This window comes from Macrosteles quadrilineatus, unplaced genomic scaffold (assembly GCF_028750875.1).
Source record: "Macrosteles quadrilineatus isolate MER2022 unplaced genomic scaffold, UCM_ALF_1.0 Scaffold_1__1_contigs__length_201487025, whole genome shotgun sequence".
Lineage (NCBI taxonomy): Eukaryota > Metazoa > Arthropoda > Insecta > Hemiptera > Cicadellidae > Macrosteles > Macrosteles quadrilineatus.
Window position 1 is genome coordinate 196744668 of NW_026542594.1, and position 18766 is coordinate 196763433.

Here is an 18766-nt window from a genome sequence, read left to right on the forward strand (position 1 = left end):
CAATTACTGCCGACAAAATTCTAGCAGTCCAACCTAACGCATCTTTTTGCCATTCTCTCACTAGTATGCCTACATCTTTGAATGCCGTTAATTCACCAAATCCTAAATCTTCTTTTCTGATGACCCAAAATTAACTGAAGTTTTATCAAAATTATCTGCTTTGGAGTTGCAAATGAAAAATATGCGTAAAGATGTTGATTCCCTACGTGACAGGCGACCTAGGTCACGTCAGAGGAGTTTGTCTAGTAGTCGTTATCACGCAGGTAGCTCCTCTGACACTACAGAGCAAACCAATCTATGCTGGTACCACAAGCGTTTTGGCTATCAAGCTGAGAAGTGCATTCCACCATGCAATTTCACTTCTCCGACAAACTCCAAAGGCAGCCAGTGATGGCGTCAGCTGACTGCCAAGCTGGAGGGCGCCGCCTACAAATCGTCGACCGTACAACTAATACAAAATTTTTGATTGACACTGGATCCGACATATGCTGCCTCCCTAAATCATTCGTTTGTAAGAACCAAAAGCATATAGAATATGAACTTCGTGCAGCAAACAACTCTGCCATTCACACCTACGGTATGATACGGCAAATAATATACACATTTCAATGAGATAAAATGAAAATTGTTATCCAAATCTTTTAAATGAGTTATCAAAAGTATTTCAAAAAATACATTTTCATGCGAAACTAAAGATGTTTTGTGTGATATTGGAAAGGATCTTCTAAGCTTTATATATCTAATATATAAATATATATTTATATCTATATAGCTTTATCTTCTAAGCTTTTAACGGAAACGGCATCTATCATTAGACCATTCGTGGCTTTTAATAGGTTGCCACGAATACGAGAACAAAAAGTCTGTTCGAGGATTCATGTACTCCCGAGAGAATATAGAACACGTAACTTTTAAACAAATAACGTGCGAAATTAACTTTTATTATTTTATAAGCCACATTGTTTACAGTAACGTGTTAAGCAATTCATTGATTCATTACTTAAGAGAGCTAAGCCCACCTAAATGTGTATTTTAAGCTGAAAATGAATGCACTGTGAGTGCAAAATGGAGTAAGATGTTCTGTGTAGCTTTTTTTTAGCGAATTTAGCTATACTGTAGTCTAGTAGGTGGCACTAAATCCTACACCCGGGACCGATATACTTTTAACGGTGTCCGTGAACACGAGAACTTGGGTAATTTTGGTCCGAATATGATGGCATTGTGCTTGAAGGTGTAAGTTGGGATGAACTGGCATGAGTTAAAAAAACTATTTTCATATTTTATAAAAAACACTATATTTCCCTCCTGTAGCAGCTAACCTAGGTACTTGTTGTATAATGTTTTTTTTTATAAATGTTATTTAAATATATTTAATTGAAAATCCAATCGGGCAAATGAGAAATCGTATATGTAGAGCTAAAAAAATTATATTGAAGTGTTGTTTTACAACTAAAGGTAACGGAGAAAGCTTGAAAAGAAAAAAAATATATTTGAATTATCTTTGTTATTGTTATGGAGATGTAGTTTACTTGTTTCTCTATGTTGATAATATTTGATTAATTGATTTATTTCATCCTTGACAATAAACGTTCGTTAAAAACACATTTTACCTTCGTAGCAGCAGAACTAAACACTCTTTAAATCTAACTTTGTTTACGCTATTATTTTGCCCGTGCCGAGGGCAGAATATAAATATAAATTAATACTAGGGTGGTCTGCTGTTACACTTTAGACGCATAAATGAGCTAAGCATTATTTAAAGATTGTCAATGGCTAAAGCAGCTAACACCCTTCAATATGTTCCCTTTCAACAGATTCACCGTTTGTTTGTTCGATATTATTTCAATTCTAAAGAATGACAAATTTATCTGATAGTTTATACTGTACCTTTGTAGTGAAATTGGCCATTCTGACCATTTGCTTGTACTTTGTAAATGGGCATAGCAGGATGTACTCGTGCAATCAACATTTGTTCTACAATCGTCAGGTCAGTTAATTCGTTCGGGACACTTGACACATCCATATTATTTAACACCGTGAATTTAGTTGCATTTGAACGACAACGCGAACAAATCGGTGATTGGTTTGAAGCTGTTAGTTGTTGGCGTTGACAGTTAGTGCAAGTGTAAAATTTTAGTGCATCTAATTTATGTTGGAATTGATTAGCTAACTGCCTATCATTATCAGCTTCTTCCGCCACTGCTTCATCTGGTTCTTCTTGTTCACGACGCCACTCTCTTACAATATTTGCATTATCGGTGCAACGACCAATATTACGACGTGGCCTTTGAGGCATGCTCAAAACAAATATAGCAAAACTGTTACTTCCATTGATAAACTGTTACATTCCAACTTTAACCTAGAATAAAGTAAACATTGAAATGTAAACAAAAAAGTTACAAACAATTAACATATGTTTATCTTATTTAAATGAAACGAATTAAAGCCATGTGTCATAAGCCCAATATAATTGTTCTTTTAACTTACATTAAAATAACAAGCGAAATTGCGTGACCCGTAAAATAAAATCCAGAAGGAAATTTGCAAATATTTTTTTACCAAAACATTGTGCTCAGTATTCTTCAGCTGTTGGCCAAATTTCATATCAATTGGTCAAGCCATTACATTCTGATGCCCTTACAAAGAAGTTACAAAGTGAGGGAAAGTGAGCTTCGCTCAATAAATTCCCCAAGGATGTATATCTCTAATTTTACTGTTTGATGTCTTTTATGTGTTCGTAGTAATATTAATTTAACTTAGCTGGTGAGCTTTGTAATATATTATATATTTAACAGTTTTGCCAAATAACTGTAGGCCTAATAGATATTTACATTACAAGTGTAGTAAGAGCGTTTTTACATCACGCAGGTACATGTTGTGCAACGAGCGGAAGCGAGTTATATTTCTCCTAAGTGATCCTCTTCTATAGCGGGTTTAGGGAAGTTGTAAACAAGCTCTTGCGTAAAAGCCTATGTCCCACGGAGCGTTGCGCGGCGCGCAAGGCGCGAGGCGTGCCAAACCTCGCGCCGTGGGACAGGGTAAGCGCGTGATGCTACGCGCAAGAGTGGCGCGGAGCGGGGTTGCGCGTCCGTTCCCGTGAGTTGTCGGTAAACATCAAAGGCGCGGGTTGGAGCGTGGACGCCCTGGGCCAGTACGAGACGTTTTTCCACCGGGTGAACGTTGAACTTGCAGTTATTCAGCAAATGTTGGTGCGAAACTTTTGTTGTATGCATCCATCCACCAACGCCGCTATTGTTTTCTTTGAATTCAATTTTAACTTCAAACAATCACCACTCAACAATAGATAACTGTGGCGCACAGTAATTCACCGTCACTTTCCAAATCACTCATCATTAAATCACACAGATCTTTACAAATACAGTGTAGCACGGAGGTCTCTATGAGGTTTTAACACTATCCACTACGGCCTCTAGACGGCGAGTGTCGCGGCACGACCCGCGCCGTGGGACAGGTCTTGCGCGGACCTAAACGCGCACAGACGCTCCAGCCCGCGCATTTTCACCGTCGCGTGGAGCGCCGCGCAACGCGTCGTGGGACATAGGCTTTTTAACGTGTAACGTACAACATTTTACCTGACCCGACAAAATACAGAAGGTTACAAACAATATTTTTCATTATCCATTTCACTCATCTTACAGTAACGTTCATTACAAACAAAAGCTAGGTTAGGAAAATTCTTCAAAGTATAACAATAAAATTCAAGCGCACAGCTGATTTCTAGCGTTGAACGTCGTTGGCTCCATAGAGGTATATTTTTTTACCTAACCCGCCATGTTAAACTTCCCTATCCTAAGCGTGATGTATACAACTTCCTTACTTCTCGAGTGATGTAAAGTATCAAAAAACTCACTCGGTGATGTAATGAAACCCATTTAAATAACATTGAGTGGATAACTTAAAAAATATGACTCTATGGAGCCAACGACGTTTAACGCTAGAAATCAGCTGTGTGCTTGAATTTTATTGTTATTGTTATGTTTTGAAGAATTTTCCTAACCTAGCTTTTGTTTGTAAATGAACCTTACTGTTATAAGATGAGTGAAATGGGTAATGAAAAATATTGTTCGTAACCTCCTGTATATTGTCGGGTCAGGTAAAATCTTGTACGTTACACGTTACGCAAGAGCGTGTTTACATCACTTAGGTAAATTATGCAACTTTCACCTGCGTGATTTAAAAACGCTCTTACTACACTTGTAATGTAAATAGCTATAAGTTAAGCATTCAATGTTGTTTATGGGTTTCATTACCTCACCGAGTGAGTTTTTTCAACTTTACACCACTCGTGAAGTAATGAAGTTGTATGCATCACGCTTGGGATAGGGAAGTTTAACATGGTGGGTTAAAAAAGTATAAACTCTCGTGTAATATAAATTTCTTAACATTCAAGTTTTTTAAGACATGCAACAGTTTAGAACGTCACATGTAGGCCCTACATACTTCACATATACTTAAATTGTTTTAAAATAGTTTTGCAAGGGTCATCAAAACGGGTTGACACTGATAATTATTATTCATATCCTTATTCCGTTAAAAATAAATAGAATTTCCTTCAAATGTTCATTATTTGTTTATAAACAGTATATCAGTAGTTTTGCTCTGTTTTCATGTCAATTCCTGTAAATAGTTGTACATTTTTAGTTTTACCGTTTCACGTCTTTTTATGTGTAAGTCAAATTCAAAATTCAAATTCAAATTCAAATTGTTTATTTGGCCATTAAACATACATAATAGGCTATGTCAATACATAATTCAACAAAATAAAAATAAAACCATCGTCAGAGATTGGTTAACAATAAAATCAAACCATGCTTGGTACTATTAGTCTATCTAAACTTATGTAATCATTATATATTTTTTAGTAAATTAGGCTATTATTTTTCACGACTTTATTATTGTATATGACCTAAACGTTTCATACATAATAGTGTTTACTCGAACATTAGTATTTTAGATATATAGATAGATAAAAACTAAATAAATATTTCATTAACAATCAGCAAGCAAAGCCCTCGGTCGATATCGAAGCATGAACAGTCCTAAACAGATCCGAGGTATGGTAACTACATTTTTGCTGGTTTTTACGTACTTGATAAGCATACTCACAGCAGAACCCTTGAGATCTTTGTATGATATTATTGTGTAGATATAGTACAGTGTGTCAGTTGTTGTTCGTGTGGAAGAGGCGTTAACATTGGTATTTTATTTATAGTTGATTGTTTATTTTTCTCTTTTGAATTTTTCCAGTCGTTTAATAGATTTTCATTGGAAGACAGATTTAAATCTCAATGAAGTATTAATTCTGATATTTCAACAAGGCTGATTAAAATACATAAACCAAAGATAGGCTACATTGCTTGAAAAATAATTCCTCCATAGTAAATTGTGCATATAGTTAAGGCTGTAATGCAACTGAAACGCAAAATAATTTATTTCCAACAGTATAACCCCACGTGTGGGGTATTTCAGTGACCTGCGCGTTAATCCTCTCTTTTCTGGAGTTGCCAGAGAGTCCCAGCGCTAATGAGGGGTATCCCTGGGACCCTGTGACCGCACTCGCTCAAATATTTTACGACCAACCCTTGTCTGGGTTGCCCTGGGACCCTCTGACCTACAACCTATTTATTTTTCTCAACATTAAATGAGAAACTATTTAAACGTTCAATTGTTAGTAAAATACTTACTACGTGTCACTTACTTGGAACATGTTATAGTTAATTGTAGCCTATTTTGATAGTTTATTTATGCAATTTTTTTACTTAACAACCCACGACACCGTACTTGATTAATTAGTTTCAATTTTTGAAACTGTGATTTACTCATAAAATTACAGAAAAATTTAGTTTCTCACAAAAATGGATCGAACAATTTTGATTAAAATTTAGGATGGCGTGGTCCGTTTAACTCTAAACAAAATGGTACATCCCCAATGCAGTAAAAGTTACGGCTCAAAAGTTATTGCAACTTTTGCATTTTCCCCTTATCATAGTTACTCCACCGCTTATCCATGATATGGATTGTTGACAGGGGAAATTATTTGGGCGTGTCATATTGCTGAAACGTTTATTCTCAATACATTTTTGTGGTAATTTGGAAGCCAGCAGGGATATTTGTTCGATGGTCGTTTGACAGTTGGCACACCTGTCCGCCAACCGTCCAGGTAACCGTACCAACCTAACCAACCAGTTAGTTGTGTTGTGTTGGTGTTGGTGTTTGTGTCTGTCAGATTTTCTCCAGTGTCCAGTTTCAAGGTTTAGCAACAGGTTTTATTGTGTTTTTAACCTTAGTGCTTCAATTCCTTTTCCAAAGTGCCTTCATCCCCCAGCCCTTGACCTTCAGGTGCCAATGTTCAAACATTCTTCGTGAATCACTGGTTGCTGTTGCTGGGTAGTCACGTCGTAGTCACTTCCGTTATCTTCCGCTGAATTTAAAATGTTAAATAACATTTTGTATCCGTAGATAAGTATTTATTCGAGGATATAACGAATAGTGTATACACGGAAACAGGTGTTATACATTCTTACATAAGTTTTTCGCTTTTTTGTCATAACTTAAGTTTAATGTCAAAACATTTAATTGAAGGTTGTGATAATATCTTTTGTAATCAAATCAAATCAAATTGTCTTTATTCACTTTATACATTTATATATTTTGTACATGAATAGTGTCAAAGCATACAACAGGTATACAACTTAATCTAAAAGACTTAACCATAAATTTGACAATTATTTTAGAATGGACAGCTAATTCATTTTTTGATCTATACACTCATCTATACTATAGGGAGCCAGATTAATTAAGAACGATTTTAGCTTCAAAAAATTGGGTTTGTTTTGATCTTTTTTTAGTAAGGCAGGCAAACCTTATTATGAATAAATTGCTAATATACGAAGGCTTCATTTTTGAAAGTTTCAGACGATGATGACATTTTACAGTAAGATTAAATTAGCCCAACCCTTGAACGAATTAAACTAAAAATCCCTTAACTTTGCACTTTCTCCCCCTCCCTGACCTTTCTGATATTTTTTATCCTCGGCTTTTAATCCTCGTAAACAGCTTAATGTGCTATTGGCTGTTGATTCGACTTAATCTCTCGTTTTATCTTAAGGTGATATGGACTTGTGATAAATACACAATACCCTCATTAATCAGAATCTCACTACAAACTATGCGTTAATCCGGACGGCCATTGGACAGCTGCTTACAAAAATTACATAGTCAGAATCAGCTGTTTTAAACAGGTGTTAAGAATAAGCTTTTGTAAATTGTAAATAATTGTTTTGTTGCATATATTCAACAGTAAATTATAGTTGCTTACTCTTCTGCTTTTAAAAATCCTAATACACCATGCAAGCTTTTTTATGCCAATGTAGTTTTATAGTAAACAAGAGGACCTGAACTTTCACCGAGTCCTATTGTCGTCGTGGTAAATTAGTTTTATTTTATTCCAACCGGGCTTTAATTGACACGATAAGGACAACTGGATCAGTCAGAATGAGGCGTTTCTGAGCATCAGTTGGTACCCTGTAATTAGAGATCGGAACTTTACAACAAGGAAACCTTGATTCTAAGAAATAAGTAGCGTCATATCGTTCATTCAAAACATGTTTTGTTATGTCACAATAGTAACTAGGCCTAAGTGTACTTAATATTTCTCTGGTATGATCACTTTTCCACATAATATTTTGCAAAGCATGAAGCACAGTTTTGAACTTGCTCTAAGGTTAGCAAGATTAGGCTAAAAGTTGTCATGAAGATCTACATTAGTCGTGGAATGTTTGCAAGTTGTTGACAAGTGAAGGGTTTGTGTTGTAGACAATAGTATCGTGCGCTATTAGCATTACAACACAACGGTAACTACTCGCATTGCATGGTCACTGAATGTCTGTTGAGTCATTAGAGTAATTGTCGAAGTCTGAAAGAAAATGGGAGTTTGCATTACTTTTCTTAATTTTCGTCATTTCCCTCTATTCCACTTTATCATGATGGTTTTTCACTAATCTTTTACATGTCCTTGTTATGCTGGAAAAGATAGAATTTAATGAATACGTAGGGTCTACGATATTTTCTCGCGTGACGCCTCCTTCGGTGGAAATCACCGGCCGAAGATACTGGTGGATTGGTTATAATTATAAAAGTTGACTATCGAAGTGAACATTAAACATATTCGCTGATCCGACGACTAGTTTATCTCACCAGTGTTGCCTTTGTAACGGTATGTGGGTGTCCTGGTTCGTGCAGTGACTGGGCGGCAGTTGCACAATGCTAATGTACAGCTGCTGACGTACCTCTAGTGCAGTGTCTGGGCGGCAGTTGCACAATGCTAATGTACAGCTGCTGACGTACCTCTAGTGCAGTGTCTGGGCGGCAGTTGCACAATGCTAATGTACAGATGCTGACGTACCTCTAGTGCAGTGTCTGGGCGGCAGTTGCACAATGCTAATGTACAGCTGCTGACGTACCTCTAGTGCAGTGACTGTGCCATAGTTGCACAATACTAATGTACAGCTGCTGACGTACCTCTAGTGCAGTGACTGTGTTACTGTTGCACAATGCTAATGTACAGCTGCTGACGTACCTCTGGTGCAGTGACTGTGTTACTGTTGCACAATGCTAATGTACAGCTGCTGACGTACCTCTAGTGCAGTGACTGTGTTACTGTTGCACAATGCTAATGTACAGCTGCTGACGTACCTCTAGTGCAGTGTCTGGGCGGCAGTTGCACAATGCTAATGTACAGCTGCTGACGTACCTCTAGTGCAGTGACTGTGCCATAGTTGCACAATGCTAATGTACAGATGCTGACGTACCTCTAGTGCAGTGTCTGGGCGGCAGTTGCACAATGCTAATGTACAGCTGCTGACGTACCTCTAGTGCAGTGACTGTGCCATAGTTGCACAATACTAATGTACAGCTGCTGACGTACCTCTAGTGCAGTGACTGTGTTACTGTTGCACAATGCTAATGTACAGCTGCTGACGTACCTCTGGTGCAGTGACTGTGTTACTGTTGCACAATGCTAATGTACAGCTGCTGACGTACCTCTAGTGCAGTGACTGTGTTACTGTTGCACAATGCTAATGTACAGCTGCTGACGTACCTCTAGTGCAGTGACTGTGTTGCTGTTGCTCAATGCTAATGTACAGCTGCTGACGTACCTCTAGTGCAGTGACTGTGTTGCTGTTGCACAATGCTAATGTACAGCTGCTGACGTACCTCTAGTGCAGTGTCTGGGCGGCAGTTGCACAATGCTAATGTACAGCTGCTGACGTACCTCTAGTGCAGTGACTGTGTTACTGTTGCACAATGCTAATGTACAGCTGCTGACGTACCTCTAGTGCAGTGACTGTGTTACTGTTGCACAATGCTAATGTACAGCTGCTGACGTACCTCTAGTGCAGTGACTGTGTTGCTGTTGCTCAATACTAATGTACAGCTGCTGACGTACCTCTAGTGCAGTGACTGTGCCATAGTTGCACAATGCTAATGTACAGCTGCTGACGTACCTCTAGTGCAGTGACTGTGTTGCTGTTGCTCAATACTAATGTACAGATGCTGACGTACCTCTAGTGCAGTGACTGTGTTGCTGTTGCTCGATACTAATGTACAGATGCTGACGTACATCTAGTGCAGTGACTGTGCCATAGTTGCACAATGCTAATGTACAGCTGCTGACGTACCTCTAGTGCAGTGACTGTGTTGCTGTTGCTCAATACTAATGTACAGATGCTGACGTACCTCTAGTGCAGTGACTGTGTTGCTGTTGCTCGATACTAATGTACAGATGCTGACGTACCTCTAGTGCAGTGACTGTGTTGCTGTTGCTCAATACTAATGTACAGATGCTGACGTACCTCTAGTGCAGTGACTGTGTTGCTGTTGCTCGATACTAATGTACAGATTCTGACGTACATCTAGTGCAGTGACTGTGCCACAGTTGCACAATGCTAATGTACAGCTGCTGACGTACCTCTAGTGCAGTGACTGTGCCACAGTTGCTCAATACTAATGTACAGTTGCTGACGTACCTTCTCTGTACTGCAGTGATGTAGTGTAGTGACTTAATCATGCAGTACGCTTATTTACCTATTTTTTTATACGTTCAAGTTTGTATTTCCTCTCCCGATTTAAAATCGAAGTTTACATTGCCAGCTGTTAGGGTTTCACCATCTTATCAAAGTAGGATAGCATCAATAGGTTTAATTCTTGTATAAAGTTTTGCGCGTTGAGTTCCAAACATCACAGAATGTTTTTATACGTCGTCTACGTGCGATTTTGGATTTCAAACAAATCGAAGCCGCGTACATACCGCCCAGCACTGTTGTATTTCGCTTGTGCGTATTGTATTTCCCCTGGTCACCTCAGACCACCGGAGTGACCGGACCATGCTAGGAGCGGCTCAGTCACACAGCGGCAGAGTTCACCGACCTCGCCGTGCCTTGCGCTGACTGCTGCGGCAATGCAGATCCTCTCCGAATAGCAATGGCAATCACTTCCTTCTTGAACATACGTTGTGTTGTGAGCCAGACATCTCGAGAAACTTGATGTTTTTGCGACGGCGAATTTACAGGAGTAAAAACTATGGGCAACTTCCAGGACGAACAAATAATGCAGCTTTTAAATGTTTTCCGATACCCTTGGGAAGATGTAAATTAGGGATGGGTATAAAGTGGTATGTTATCTATAGGACAGACTAGTGAGTCTACTGTTGTGCTGTATTACCGCCAGGATGATTTTGTAGCGGTGATAAAACGTTACTATACGTTACCTCTATGACGACCCAGTATGGTCTATAGTTTTGATAAACATGTTATCGTTACCTCCAGGAAGATTCAGTATTGTAGTGATAAAACGTTATACGTCACCTCCAGGTCGATTCAGTATTGTAGTGATAAAACGTTATGCGTTACCTCCAGGACGATTCAGTATTGTAGTGATAAAACGTTAAGCGTTACCTCCAGGACGATTCAGTATTGTAGTGATAAAACGTTATGCGTTACCTCCAGGACGATTCAGTATTGTAGTGATAAAACGTCATACATTACCATTACCTCCAGGAAGATTCAGTAATTGTAGTGATAAAACGCCATATGTTAACTCCAGGAGTCATACGTCACCTCCAGGTCGATTCAGTATTGTATTGATAAAACGTCATACGATAATTCTAGGAAGAATTCAGTATTGTAGTGATAAAACGTCATACGTCACCTCCTGGACGATTCAGTATTGTAGTAAAAAAACTTCATAAACGTGACAAACTTCCAGGAAGATTTCGTTGTAATAATATACCATGGTAAATTATATTGTTAAGAAAACATATTTGTCATTGAATGTCTTTATATTTTTTGCTATACTATTCTTTTTGTTAACATTTTACCACCGTACCACCAATACAACGTAATTGTTATTCTTTAATTTTCTTGGGAAGGTAGTTAACCTTGGATAATTACATCGATTCAACAATTAAGACGATTAATGGGATCCAAACTTTAATTGACAGCCGAGGCGTCTAGGGAAGATTACACGTGAAACAGTGTAATATATTCTAATAATATTCATTGTGGCGGTTTATTGACATTACTTTATTTATGTTTTCCGATATTCCGAATGTTGTTTGAGTCTTGTATTCGACATGATTGTTGGCACCTGAAATCCTGAAGAAGAAACTGTTATTCCTCCCTTGTCACAGTTTCTATTAGTTTAACAATACTTTGACAATATTGGCTTGTTTAAATATCGATTTGGGACAGTAGGTTATTTGCGACCTCCAATTATTTGCTCGTTAGGATGGATTGATAGAAAATTGGTTTCTAAAGACCTCTTTCTTTGTTACTCATTTTTTAAGCTATTTATAATCGTTTACATAAGAGATCATTGTTGTGTAAACGTTTATTGAACAATTTCGTAAAGATTTCTGAAATATTTTCAAATTAAATTGATACGACTACCCTTTACATTGTTCACTGGGACTATTCTATGACTGTCCTCTTCAGCATCTTCCCTTTATCCAAACCTTTCCTCCATCTTAAATTACTTTGCAGCTCTCTTCGCGATGACGCATCGTCCATGAAAAATGGCCGACACCATCATCGAGATCACGAACAAAGAGTGAGTTGTCTTCTTCTATCATGAAGTAGTGTTGAGGTTAAACATGTTTCTATACATTTGTTTTCGATAATATACGAGGATAATTAATCATTCGAATGTGTTGTTATTGGACAGAGGATTATTGCGAGAGTTTACCGTAATTGATCGGTAAAAAACTTTTTGATTATTGACATAACTATAAATTCATCCTTAATTTTTAAGTTGTTGCCAGTTGTAGAATAAAAATGTTAAATTAAGCCCCTGACAGAGGGAGTTGATGTTAATCATTACTTCAATACTTTTCGATGTAATGGCGACCATACAAAGTAGGTATTTTAAGCCAAGTATGAATGGAGATGAGTGTAGGATGAGAGTGGCGCGATCTTGTAGTCTTGTTAGTGACTAAGGCCGACTTATTCCTTAGACACAGCTGTTAATTAATAGCCCATACAGCTAATGGCAACTAAGGGACCTACAGTTTATAGTGGAATCCGAACCACATTTTCGCCTTGGTAAATACGAATTGGTCTAATTATCAGGATAGTACTGCGGATAGTCGTAGTACTCACTCGTGCGGACGTTAATCCACACCAGGGAGTATCGCATCCACAGTGCATGCCTATAAATATCCACAATTCGTGATCTCCTAGTAGCTGGATTACAGGACGACGCCACCCGTCCCAGTCATTGATTTCTGTTGAATTGAGCAACTCCTTGACCAAACCAATTTTAAAGGAAAACTGATTGCAAGCTAGCCTATATTATTTTAGCAGCTTGTCACAGTAAGATAATACACTATATGGAATGGTGGGTATAGAATTTTAGCAATATGAGATTCTGTGACTGACTCGGAGATAGTATTAGTTTTCGTCAAAATAGTTTGTGTTTTGGGTTGATACATCCATTTTGGGCCCCTCTGAACTTGAAAAAGTGGTTTCAAAGTGATGTCTGTTTGTATATGTGGATGTGTGTGTACAGAGCTACAGACCACACCTGTGGTCCAAATATTGATTACTTATTGGTGTGTGGGTATCCGTGGTATCTTTTGGCGTATATTCATTTTACATAACTTTGGTTTTAGTGGTGATTTTTTCCACCGTAAAAACGGAAAATCTGATTTTAAAAATGGCTATATGTTACAGTCCTTTAAACAAAATGGTAGAACCCCAATTGCTGTAAAAATTACGGTTTAAAAGCTGGTGAAACTTTTGTGATTTTTCTTAACATATCATAGTGACCCACACAGCTTGTCCATGATAAGGGTTGTTGACCCTTATCCAATTTGATTACTTTATCCAATGGGATAAAGTATGTGTCATATTGCTGATACCATCGAATATGTAACACTTTATTCAAGTGTTATATATAAAAGTGTAATATATTCAATGCTGATACACTTTATTCTGAAATTTGGCGACAGCTGGTTCATATAGAATGCCTATTGCAGTATCCAAGTCAATAGTGAAACAAGCTTCGCATCGACTCTGGAATCTGCATGACAATTTTGTCCTGTATTTGGCCTATTTTGTTCTGCTATTCCCTCTCTGTTATTCTCCGCTGTCTAATGTCTGCCCTCGCTGCCTCCTGCAACATACAATGGCACATTGTCTGCAGTTGGAGAATGGAGAATGGACGCCGCCCAGGGCCCCTCGCCTGTCGTTGAACTTTCAATGGATCTTCTGCTGTTTTTGCGCCTGTCTGTACAATTATACCTTTTCACGCCTGTTAAGCTGTAAAAAGATTAGTCATTTTACGGGTGTTTACATCAGTAAACTTATGTACTCGTTAACACCTAATGTCATTTAACTGACATTTTTGAAGATTACAAAAAATTAAAATCCAATGAGGATGGAAATTTGCTTAGGTTTACTGCGACGGGGGTATTTTTCTTGGAACAGCCATGTCTATGTTTTCAAATATCTGAACACGTTTATGATGTTCTCGTGGTTATGTGAGTAGCTATGGTGCCTGGTGACCAGCTGGTTGCGGGTTCGATCCTGAGAAGTGATAAATAAAGTAGCTTTTTGATGGTTTGAAACTGGACCCAGCTGTCCCTGATCATTAGGCTGTTGATGAATGGTGATCCTGACTAATGAAACCTCTGATCTTAGCCAAAAGCTATGCATATCATCTCCCTCCAACTTCGCCTTGTATATCCAGCAAAATACACTTTGATTCCGTATGTCACTTTCAAGCATGACTCCCTCTGAAGTACACAAAATTGGACGTAGTTGCATTGAGCCTCCGGAAGAGTTCGTTGATGTGTTAAGATTTCTGTCGAGTACGCCAGCTTGTTAACAAAGTCAAACTGCTTCAACGATTTTATAGTATCGCATATTTTATGTCACATAAACTTTAAAAAAAAAAAAAAAAAAAAAAAAAAAAAAAAGTAAGGGAGGAAATAGTCTGTAGTGTTCTCAGTAAATGGATCATTCAACTTTGCTCTTCCTAAATAAAAACATAGGTCCATCGAGATTTCTACTCCAGCATCCAAAAGACAATGGTTACACCTTACACCATTCGCACTACCCACTACAGGATGAGGAGTCTAAGTATCTATAGTCAATGATGTAACGCTTGGCCAGCCGTAGTGACGTGGTATCAGCTAACGCCTCTTGTCACCTTGATATTCCTGATAGCCCTTGTCCATTATCATGTCACGTACCCAAGATAGCTGACAGAATCCTGCTTTCTCCCATGTCTCTAGTTCGCCCATTGTCCTCGTACTTTCCTCTCTTGTATGCTGTTTTTGAACAGGTTTTCAGGAAATATTTGCATTTCACTTTAAATACATTGATAAAGCAATTACAGCTGTTTTCATTATCTGTTGCAAAGTAGTGATTTTTACTAGCTGGGATTGAGGAAAGCAGCTGTACATTTTCCCCCAACTTAGCCTACTACTAGTACTAGTAAACAGCTGTGCTTCAGTGTTCTACAAGATTCTGTCATTGTGTAGGTGAAGTCAAAATCATGTTGTGTATAATCATTGGTTCAATCATACATAAAACCATAGACAAAAAGAATAGACAAAGAATAGACAAAAAATATAGACTGTCAGCTGTGCTGCGGTTACCATAGGTTCCTACGCACACCGCTGGGGGCGCCATGTAGTCACGGCGTACGCGCTACGTAACTACACTGTGCTCCCAGCGGTGTGCGCCAGAACCTATGGTAACCATGGTAACCGCAGCACGGCTGACAGTCTATATTTAATTCTTTTTGTCTATGATAAAACGTACTCCCTTCTCAACCGTAGAGTTCTCAACCTTATGGAACAGCCGAAGCCAATTTTATTGTTAGTTCCGTCCAGTACACTGTAGAGATCATGGTTTGCTTACAATTTGTTTCTTGTTATTTCAGTTATTTAAAACCCAATTTAGCCAAGCACTAATCATGAAATTAAATCTAAATTAATAGAACAAAAATGTCGACGACACTACAGTGTCACCGGACATGGACTACATACGAAAAACGAGCTTCAAAATGCACAATTGGATGAGAAGTCTACTTGTGTTGGTTAGTCTAGTTGCTAGTAAACAGCTGTGCATCAGTGTTCTGTACGATTCTGTCATTGTGTGGGTGAAGTCTGAAGTCGTGCTGTGTAGAATGTAGATAGTGCCGAAGTCGTAGAGACCCTTGAGACCACCCAACGTTCGTGAGATTAGTGACGTCAGCGCCCGCCGTAGTCATTGTTGTGATTGGAAATTAGCAATCGTAATCGAAAACGAATTGTGTTTATTTGAGAAAACGATTGTACCTTCGTCGGCGTGTCTCGTAGACTAATCAAACTCTTGTAGTCCTTAGCTGCTTAGCTTCAAGGTTCTGGCGCACACCGCTGGGAGCGCCGTGTACTACATGGCGCTCCCAGCGGTGTGCGCCAGAACCTATGGTAACCGCAGCACAGCTGATGGTCTATATTTAACTCTTTTTGTCTATGTTAAGATTAGCTGGACATTTTTTAAGTTCCATCCGGTTCATAGAGAAGGTCGTTTTGTTTTATTTGTTAATATTAATTATTTTTCCTATGCTGATCCATAAAGATTATAAATCTACAAGGATGTTTAATCTATGAGCTTTGGAACATTCTAAATTCAAATACAGCAAACGAGTCAAAAAGGAATATTCTATAAAATAAAGGTTTTCCCTGTTACACCCTTTTCCCACCCGTCATACTTGACCGATTTTTACGATTGAGGTGTCATTTGAGCTTATTTAGCGCACCTGCGAGTGGTCACTGAAAGGTTAATTTCCTTTAGGGCTTCGCCCCCTCATGTTTAATTTATTTCTAGAGTCCACTTTCAAAGATACAGTTTTGCTGACAAATTTTAATAGACAGTTGTTCCTTCCGTTCAAATTGTAAACAAGTGACTAAACAGTTTATGGAAATGTATTAAAAATGGGCTACTTTTTTCAACTGTGACCTGATTTAGGTAAATCGCTCTTTATAGAGATCTAAAATCCAAAACTTGTAAATTAGTAGTTCTATTCACCTGATAGCTGCTCTAAACGGTACTTTGGTATTATTCCGACCTTACGTAAATTGGTTACCCGTAGGTTATATTCCGTTTATCTTATCTCCTAACCTAACCTAACCTAGGTGTGTTAACCTAATCCAATTTAGATGTGGTCGGTATAATACCAAAGTACCTTCTAAACTAAATAAGCTTGAAAAGGTAGTTGCAATGGTTATTGTACTGGAACTGTTTTGCCTCGGATGCAAGTTTTTGACCAAATTAAATTTGCGTTGTTCCTTTCGTAATCTCAAAGAAATAAGCGTGCTCTGTTCTTTTTGTCCCGTACCCCCTGGAACCCCGTGGTACTCCTGTGGTCGGTGTTGGTAGTAGTGAGTGTCGCGGGGTCAGGGCTATGTCAGAGCGGGGCGTGTGCCGACTGCCCATTATCCCCACACGTGCGAGGTTCTGCGCCTCTAGGCGTGGGTCGCCGGACCTGGCTATAGCCACAGTCCCGGACCCTGGAACCCCGTGGTAATCCTGTGGTCGGTGTTGGTAGTAGTGAGTGTCGCGGGGTCAGGGCTATGTCAGAGCGGGGCGTGTGCCGACTGCCCATTATCCCCACACGTGCGAGGTTCTGCGCCTCTAGGCGTGGGTCGCCGGACATGGCTATAGCCACAGCCCCGGACCCTGGAACCCCGTGGTACTCCTATGGTCGGTGTTGGTAGTAGTGAGTGTCGCGGGGTCAGGGCTATGTCAGAGCGGGGCGTGTGCCGACTGCCCATTATCCCCACACGTGCGAGGTTCTGCGCCTCTAGGCGTGGGTCGCCGGACCTGGCTATAGCCACAGTCCCGGACCCTGGAACCCCGTGGTACTCCTGTGGTCGGTGTTGGTAGTAGTGAGTGTCGCGGGGTCAGGGCTATGTCAGAGCGGGGCGTGTGCCGACTGCCCATTATCCCCACACGTGCGAGGTTCTGCGCCTCTAGGCGTGGGTCGCCGGACCTGGCTATAGCCACAGTCTCGGACCCTGGAACCCCGTGGTACTCCTGTGGTCGGTGTTGGTAGTAGTGAGTGTCGTGAGGTCAGGGCTATGTCAGAGCGGGGCGTGTGCCGACTGCCCATTATCCCCACACGTGCGAGGTTCTGCGCCTCTAGGCGTGGGTCGCCGGACCTGGCTATAGCCACAGTCCCGGACCCTGGAACCCCGTGGTACTCCTGTGGTCGGTGTTGGTAGTAGTGAGTGTCGCGGGGTCAGGGCTATGTCAGAGCGGGGCGTGTGCCGACTGCCCATTATCCCCACACGTGCGAGGTTCTGCGCCTCTAGGCGTGGGTCGCCGGACCTGGCTATAGCCACAGTCCCGGACCCTGGAACCCCGTGGTACTCCTGTGGTCGGTGTTGGTAGTAGTGAGTGTCGCGGGGTCAGGGCTATGTCAGAGCGGGGCGTGTGCCGACTGCCCATTATCCCCACACGTGCGAGGTTCTGCGCCTCTAGGCGTGGGTCGCCGGACCTGGCTATAGCCACAGTCCCGGACCCTGGAACCCCGTGGTACTCCTGTGGTCGGTGTTGGTAGTAGTGAGTGTCGCGGGGTCAGGGCTATGTCAGAGCGGGGCGTGTGCCGACTGTCCATTATCCCCACACGTGCGAGGTTCTGCGCCTCTAGGCGTGGGTCGCCGGACCTGGCTATAGCCACAGTCCCGTACCCTGGAACCTCGTGGTACTCCTGTGGTTGGTGTTGGTAGTAGTGAGTGTCAGGGTCAGGGGTCAGGGCTATGTCAGAGCGGGGCGTGTGCCGACTGCCCATTATCCCCACACGTGCGAGGTTCTGCGCCTCTAGGCGTGGGTCGCCGGACCTGGCTATAGCCACAGTCCCGGACCCTGGAACCCCGTGGTAATCCTGTGGTCGGTGTTGGTAGTAGTGAGTGTCGTGAGGTCAGGGCTATGTCAGAGCGGGGCGTGTGCCGACTGCCCATTATCCCCACACGTGCGAGGTTCTGCGCCTCTAGGCGTGGGTCGCCGGACCTGGCTATAGCCACAGTCCCGGACCCTGGAACCCCGTGGTACTCCTGTGGTCGGTGTTGGTAGTAGTGAGTGTCGCGGGGTCAGGGCTATGTCAGAGCGGGGCGTGTGCCGACTGCCCATTATCCCCACACGTGCGAGGTTCTGCGCCTCTAGGCGTGGGTCGCCGGACATGGCTATAGCCACAG

At 40.8% G+C, this 18766-nt stretch overlaps 2 protein-coding genes across 4 annotated transcripts in view; one reads left to right on the top strand and one right to left on the bottom strand.

Annotated features, from left to right (window-relative positions):
- LOC129003781 (ubiquitin carboxyl-terminal hydrolase 21-like) overlaps nt 1-10090 on the bottom strand; it is an 18498-nt gene extending 8408 nt beyond the window's left edge. Inside the window, exon 1 of the mRNA XM_054432085.1 lies at nt 9992-10090. Within this exon, the coding sequence (XP_054288060.1) occupies nt 9992-10090 (99 nt within the window). The remainder of the gene's footprint in view (nt 1-9991) is intronic.
- LOC128993517 (uncharacterized) overlaps nt 6220-18766 on the top strand; it is an 80536-nt gene continuing 67989 nt past the window's right edge. For 2 of the 3 annotated variants that reach the window (XM_054417477.1, XM_054417494.1), the window contains exons 1-2: nt 6220-6272; nt 12063-12129. In XM_054417477.1, the coding sequence (XP_054273452.1) occupies nt 12095-12129 (35 nt within the window). In that variant the 5' untranslated portion in view covers nt 6220-6272; nt 12063-12094. Of the gene's footprint in view, nt 6285-12062; nt 12130-18766 lie in introns of all 3 variants that reach the window. The other variant, XM_054417486.1, reaches the window with a different exon arrangement.